Source organism: Clupea harengus, chromosome 3, assembly GCF_900700415.2.
Source record: "Clupea harengus chromosome 3, Ch_v2.0.2, whole genome shotgun sequence".
Taxonomy (NCBI): domain Eukaryota; kingdom Metazoa; phylum Chordata; class Actinopteri; order Clupeiformes; family Clupeidae; genus Clupea; species Clupea harengus.
Genome location: NC_045154.1, coordinates 28,669,782 through 28,676,799, shown reverse-complemented (window position 1 = coordinate 28,676,799; position 7,018 = coordinate 28,669,782). Strand labels below are relative to the sequence as shown.

Sequence of the window (7,018 nt, the reverse complement as noted above, 5' to 3'; positions counted from 1 at the left end):
TCCCTCTCACAGTCACCCGCTATGGCCTGATGTCCCCTCCACACACACACACACACACACACACACACACACACACACACACACACACACACACACCTTGTCCCCACTGAATTAGACTGATCTAATATAGCTGTGCGACTGGAATGGCTTAAATGTTTTATATTTTATTACAATTAATGGCCTGGACGAGAAAGATGGAGACCAAATTTAATCTTCTCCTTGGCATCCATGGCTGCAGGTTGTGAATAATTAATGCGTGCAAATTTAATTTAGCGCCTGCGTTGTTATTCATTTTAGGATCAAGCTGTGTGGAGTTTTATTTTGTGCAAATATTACATTATATTAGGGATCATCAATTACGCTGGCCCAGCGAGGGCAATTTGGGACAGCATCCATAAATACATAACCCCCCCCCAACCCCAACCCCCCCCCCCAGTTACCAGACAGGGGGTGAGGCAGCTAAGCAGTGGATCTTCTGATGTTGACTGAAGTCACATCAATCAGAAGGAGCCCCCTGTAACATTTTACCACCACCTTCATTTTGGATTGGATTTATCAGCAATATATCGGATTTAATGTTTGCTTTTTTTTTTAGAGTTTCTTGTGATATGCCAGAGAACGGAGAGGGATCTTTAATCTTGAGTAATTAAACTGTATTAAAAGATGTTCTTTCCTAGTCATTTGAAGTAAACTGTTTTCACATCATTAGGCCCTACTCATTCCAGTATGGTATTTGGCTCATGATGAATCTGTTTTATGCTATTTCAGTGTTTATCAGCACTTTATAGGGAAGGCACTAATAATACATCAGTGATACTGCTGCTGGTGTTATGGTGATGACGATCGTGATGATGATGATGGTGATGTTGCTGTCTCTTCTCCTCAGAGAAACCCCGTTATGCGGAGAGCTGGGACTACGAGGTGTCCGGCTCGTCCTTCCTGCAGTTTGACCTGAGCATGGGCTGCAGCAAGGCGGTGAGCCCAGCCCACGGCGTGCGCCTGGAGTTCTCCACCGACTGCGGCCGCCACTGGACCCTGCTGACGCCGGAGTGTGTGCCGCCCGCCATCGGCTGCTCCAGCTACACCCAGAGCTCTGTGTACAGCGCCCCTCAGTATGCCCGCTGGCGGAGGGTCACCGTCTACCTACCCAGCGCTGCCAAGTACGTTTCTGTGTGCTTGTGTGTGTGTGTGTGTGTGTGTGTGTGTGTGTGTGTGTGTGTGTGTGTATATGTGGCATTTGTTTGTGTCAGGTCTTGGTGTTTCCTCCTCAGCCAATGTGAATTGTGATGACTGTGTCTGCCACTCCAGCTCTCCCAGGACGAGGTTCCGTTGGATCCAGCCCCACTTCACCCCTGGGGCGGACGGCTGGGCTCTGGATAACGTGCTGCTGGCGCCCGGCTGCCCCTGGATGTGCTCCGGACACGGCCTGTGTGATAACGGACGCTGTGTGTGAGTGCCGCCCTCTCTGCTCTCTCTCTCCACACTACAAGTGCCGAGTGGCACACTTACAGGTGTATGATCATGAAACCGGAGATGACCTCTCACCTCTTCTTCTCTGCCCCTCTTCCTCTCTCTCTTCCTCCCTCCCTCCCTCTTTGTCCGTCGCTCTCTCGGCCTTCTATCTCTCTCTCCATCTCTCTCTCCATCTCTCTCTCTCTCTCTCTCTCTCTCAGCTGTGACAGGGGTTATGGCGGTGCCCACTGCGTGCCCCTGGCTCCACTGCCCTCGCTGCTGAGGGACGACTTCAATGAGAATCTGCAGCCGGAGCAGTGGCCCGAGGTGTACGGGGCGGAGAGGGGCACGCTGAGCGGGGAGCCACTCAAGTCTGGCACCGCCCTCATCTTCAAAGGGGTGAGTGCCCACCACTGCACACACATCCCATAATCCACCTGGGAGAATGACACTGTGGGAATGAACACGGGGAGGCAGAAACGCAACAAATTGAACTAATTATTATCACTTCTTATTTGTAGGACGGTCTTTTTTAAAGGGTCTTTAGTGACCTACACTGCCTATAGTTTGTGGCTGAAGAGCTTTTCGTATTTGTTTGGACATGTCGATACTTTATGAAGTGTGCTGCTGTATTTCTACTATATTCATGTTCATCCTGTTCCTGGTGTGATTCTTTCCTGGGTCACAGGATGGTCTTCGGATGCTGGTGTCACGAGATCTGGACTGCTCCAGTACACTCTATATCCAGTTCTCATTCAAGTTCATCACCAAGGGTAACTACATCTCATTCTCATCGCCAATGGAACACTAAATTGAGTGAAATCATTCGTCACAAATGGTATGCACACATGGCACAAATATTTGTGTTTGCCCTTCTGTGTTTCCATGCATGCGTGTGTGTGTGTGTGTGTGTGTTTCCGTGTGTGTGTGTGTGTGTGTGTGTGTGTGTGTGTGTGTGTGTTTCCGTGTGTGTGTGTGTGTGTGTGTGTGTGTTTCCGTGTGTGTGTGTGTGTGTGTGTTTCCGTGTGTGCGTGTGTGTGTGTGTGTGTGTGTGTGTGTGTGTTTCCGTGTGTGTGTGTGTGTGTGTGTGTGTGTGTGTGTGTGTGTTTCCGTGTGTGTGTGTGTGTGTTTCCGTGTGTGCGTGTGTGTGTGTGTGTGTGTGTGTGTGTGTGTGTGTGTGTGTTTCCGTGTGTGTGTGTGCGTGTGTGTGTGTGTGTGTGTGTGTGTGTGTGTGTGTGTGTGTGTGTGTGTGTGCAGGCGTGCCGGAGCGCTCCCACTCTGTCCTGCTGCAGTACTCGGTGAACGGGGGCATCAGCTGGCTGCTGCTGGATGAGTTCTACTTCCCCACCTCCACGGACACACTCTTCCTGCACCTGCCCCTGCCTGCCAGCGCCCAGACCAACGCCACACGCTTCCGCTTCTGGCAGCCCTACAACAGTGGTGAGTTCACACACACAGCACGTCCATATGGCACACAGTTATGGGTTGGGAGGACTCTAATACAGGCCAGTCATCTATTCTCATAGGGATTGTACCTAGAATATGATGTACCTGATGCGCTTGAAAATTGTGTGAGTTTATTTGGAGTTTATTATTAATGTCAGGTCCCTTTTTTAAAGATCATCTCATTTGTCATTGGATTCTCTGGGGAAGTACAGGTGTCTGTCAATGCAAATTGTAAGATGATCAAAATGTAAGATACATTTCACCCAATCTTACAGGTTCATCCAGTGAAGCTCATAACCCTGGGTTTGGCACAGGCTCTCGTAGTCCCTCATGTTCTAGAAGTTTCTATCAGAAGTACTATGTTATCCTAGCCTGACGATGTCATACTCATAATTCTAGTCAGAATATGAGTCTGATACCGCTCCAATGGGCTGTGATTATGGGGCGTGTTTCAACCGAACCAGGAGAAAAAATGCCTCTTCGCTCAATTGGTTACCTACAACCAATCAGAACAACGTAGTATGTGACCAGGGCCAGCTGATAAATTAAACTTTTACCGGATCCCGTAGGAAGGAAGGCAAAAACATCTTTTCGATTGACAAATGCCTTGATCGTGTTTCTCTGTTCCTCTTTCAAAATGAATGCACTGTCAATGTCCAAATGGACTCGAATCTATACATTTCAGCTCTCCAGCGGCAGCCATGTTTGTTGAAAACGAATTCAACCCGTGTGTTGGTGACGCGGTTGATTACGTTACTGTTGATCATCTGTCCATCATCGTATAAAGCCCGCCTTGACAAGTTGATTGGTCAGACCATTTCTGTTCGCAGATAATTTCTCCCTAATGGAGCGACACCAGACCGAACTTCCCGACTTCAAATGTTGTGGGCGGGGCTAAGTTCGGTCTGGTATCCAGGATAATGTTATCCCTGTGTTTGTGTTGTCTTCGGCAGGTAAAAAGGAAGAGGTGTGGGTGATCGATGATCTCATCATTGATGGCAGCTCCCTCAATAACCCACCTGTCCTGTCGGAGAGCTTTGAGGGTGGGCCTCAGGAGTACAACTGGCTCTTCTTCCCAGGAGGCAACACTGGCCTCTACTGCCCCTACCAGAAGGGGAGCTTGTGAGTGCACTTTCGGGTTTGAGGGAGAGGAACACAGAAAGGGACTGCTGCTAGTAATTGGTAGTAGTATTCTTATGTTTTCTGTGTGTGTGTGTGTGTGTGTTTGTATGTACAGGCAGGACGACTCGGTCATGGTGTTTTTGTCCAGTGAGCTTGGCGAGCACTCCATCACCACTAGGGACATAGATGTCAACGAGAACACCATCATACAGTTTGAGGTACCATAGACATACATGCTTCAGTCCTGAAGTTTATTGCAACATTTTCTCCCATCTCACATAATAAAATGAGAAACATCTCTCACCCCTTCCCTCCCTCTCTCTCTCCCTCCCTCCCTCCCTCTCCCCTCCCTCTCTCTCTCTCTCTCTCTCTCTCTCTCTCTCTCTCTCTCTCTCCCTTCTTCCCTCCCTCTCTCTCTCCCTCTCTCTCTCTCTCTCTCTCTCTCTCTCTCCCTCCCTCTCTCTCTCTCGCTCTCTCTCTCTCCCTCCCTCCCTCCCTCTCTCCCTCCCTCTCTCTCTCTCTCTCTCTCTCCCTCTCTCCCTCCCTCCCTCTCAGATTAACGTGGGCTGCACGGCGGACAGCTCCTCCTCCAACCCGGTGCATCTGGAGTTCTCCCGGGACTTTGGTGCCACCTGGCACCTGCTGGTGCCCCTGTGTGCGGGCGGACCCCACCCCAGCTCCCTCTGCTCCACCGAGCTGCACCCCGCCAGCGTCTACTACCCCGGCACCACGCAGGGCTGGAGGAGGGAGGTCATCCACTTTGGCAAACTGCGCCTCTGCGGGTGAGTAATGCCACATCTCTCCGGTGAAACAGGATTTTTCCAGAAGCATTTTCAAACCATTCCTTGCCCATCAAACATTTGCCTTAATAATTGTAATAGAGGCCCCACACACGGGTTAAATGCATAATGTAATATATGCATATGTATGCATATGTAGTCCTATAAGTCACTTTGGATAATGGTGATCTCAAATAAGGAACGCAGGATAATTATATTTTTTGGCCATATTTCTATATTAGATGCAGGTTTACTTTAGCATCTTTTGAGTACATATACTAATTTGTTTCTCGACTCCAAATGTCTCCATTAAGTCTGTGAAACGCGACCCACGCGTCTGATTGCAGTGCATGTTTCATCTTGCCCCACTCTGTTCCCCAGGTCAGTGCGCTTCCGCTGGTACCAGGGCTTCTACTCGAGTGGCATGACCCCCCCGACCTGGGCACTGGACAACGTGTACATCGGGCCGCAGTGCCAGGACATGTGCAACAAGCACGGGGCGTGCATCGGGGGAACCCACTGCGAGTGCGACCCGGGCTACACCGGGGCCGACTGCTCCGCGCCCGAGACGCCCAACCCCGACTTCCTGAAGGAGGACTTCGAAGGTACAACGCGCAGCTGCTCACAAAAGCGCCACGGGAGTATGTGTTTACTGAGTGTGTGTGTGTGTGTGTGTGTGTGTGTGTGTGTGTGTGTGTGTGTGTGTGTGTGTGTGTGAGAGAGTGTGTTGAGTCCCTGGGTCCCCAGGAATCAGTGTTGTCAGTGTGAGTCATGTGGTGAAGCATGAACCAGTGGTGCTGTGGTGAGAGTGGCATGATCCAGTGGTGCTGTGGTGAGAGTGGGCATGATCCAGTGGTGCTGTGGTGAGAGTGGGCATGATCCAGTGGTGCTGTGGTGAGAGTGGGCATGATCCAGAGGTGCTGTGGTGAGAGTGGGCATGATCCAGTGGTGCTGTGGTGAGAGTGGGCATGATCCAGTGGTGCTGTGGTGAGAGTGGGCATGATCCAGTGGTGCTGTGGTGAGAGTGGGCATGATCCAGTGGTGCTGTGGTGAGAGTGGGCATGATCCAGTGGTGCTGTGGTGAGAGTGGCATGATCCAGTGGTGCTGTGGTGAGAGTGGCATGATCCAGTGGTGCTGTGGTGTTTGTGATGCAGGCCTGGGCGGAAATAACGGCACCCTTTGCTTGTGCTGCTTGCAAAGCCACTGTGCCTCCTGAGACATAGCCCTGACACACTTCAGACACAGTGAATGGATACAGCAAGGACATGCCTGACTATCTCATGGCCCAGGCCTGTGGAGTGTGTGCTATGCGATTGCTGCCCTATGCTGTTCGATGGCTAATTACATAATCACTCTGTCTCTTTTGTTCATATTAAAATCTATCAAAGCTTCCCTATGCATATATAACCTTGTTATAGTTTTAACTATAGTTTTAACACATACTTCAAATATTACACTAAATTGTAGGTGTTACAGGAGTTTATTTTAGTATGATTTATCTTATCTTTGGTGCTTTTGTGTGTGTGTGTGTGTGTGTGTGCGTGTGTGCGTGTGTGCGTGTGTGCGTGTGTGTGTGTGTGTGTGTGTGTGTGTGCGTGTGTGCGTGTGTGCGTGTGTGCGTGTGTGTGTGTGTGTGTGCGTACGTACGTGTGTGTGTGTGTAGGAGGTGTTTTGCCTGCCGAGCGCTTCTCATTGCTGAGCGGAGGGAAGCCCTCTAGGAAGTGTGGCATCATGACCAGTGGAAACCACCTGTTCTTCAGTGAGGACGGCCTGCGCATGCTGGTCACGTCAGACCTGGACCTGTCCAACGCAAGGTGCTCAATACACACACACACACACACACACACGCACGCACACATGCGCACACACGCACGCACACACGCACGCACACGCACACGCACTCATGGGGTTATCACTTATAGACTCAATTCAATCACTTCCGCACCCATCTTGTCATGTATACACAATACACCCCCTCTCTCTCATAGGCATATTTACTGATTCTTTTCCACATACACACTCATTCAAATACATATTTGGGCTTCTTTTACACACACACACACACACACACACACACTGAAATACATATGTTGGGCTTCTTTAACGTACACACAAACATGTACACCCTCTTTCACTCACCGATGCACACTCAGCAGCATGTTGTTTTCTGATGAATCCCCCCCCCCCCTCCCTCCCTCCCTCCCTCCCTCTGCTGTGC

The 7,018-nt window shown here is 50.2% G+C and overlaps 1 protein-coding gene across 1 annotated transcript in view; it reads left to right on the top strand.

The window, feature by feature from the left end:
- The window catches only part of reln (reelin), a 108,755-nt gene that overhangs the window by 85,776 nt on the left and 15,961 nt on the right, over positions 1 to 7,018 (top strand). The window contains exons 34-43 of the mRNA XM_031565283.2: positions 887 to 1,160; positions 1,309 to 1,449; positions 1,674 to 1,851; positions 2,141 to 2,225; positions 2,710 to 2,892; positions 3,852 to 4,020; positions 4,136 to 4,238; positions 4,576 to 4,802; positions 5,181 to 5,404; positions 6,464 to 6,614. Of these exons, the coding sequence (XP_031421143.1) occupies positions 887 to 1,160; positions 1,309 to 1,449; positions 1,674 to 1,851; positions 2,141 to 2,225; positions 2,710 to 2,892; positions 3,852 to 4,020; positions 4,136 to 4,238; positions 4,576 to 4,802; positions 5,181 to 5,404; positions 6,464 to 6,614 (1,735 nt within the window). The remainder of the gene's footprint in view (positions 1 to 886; positions 1,161 to 1,308; positions 1,450 to 1,673; positions 1,852 to 2,140; positions 2,226 to 2,709; positions 2,893 to 3,851; positions 4,021 to 4,135; positions 4,239 to 4,575; positions 4,803 to 5,180; positions 5,405 to 6,463; positions 6,615 to 7,018) is intronic.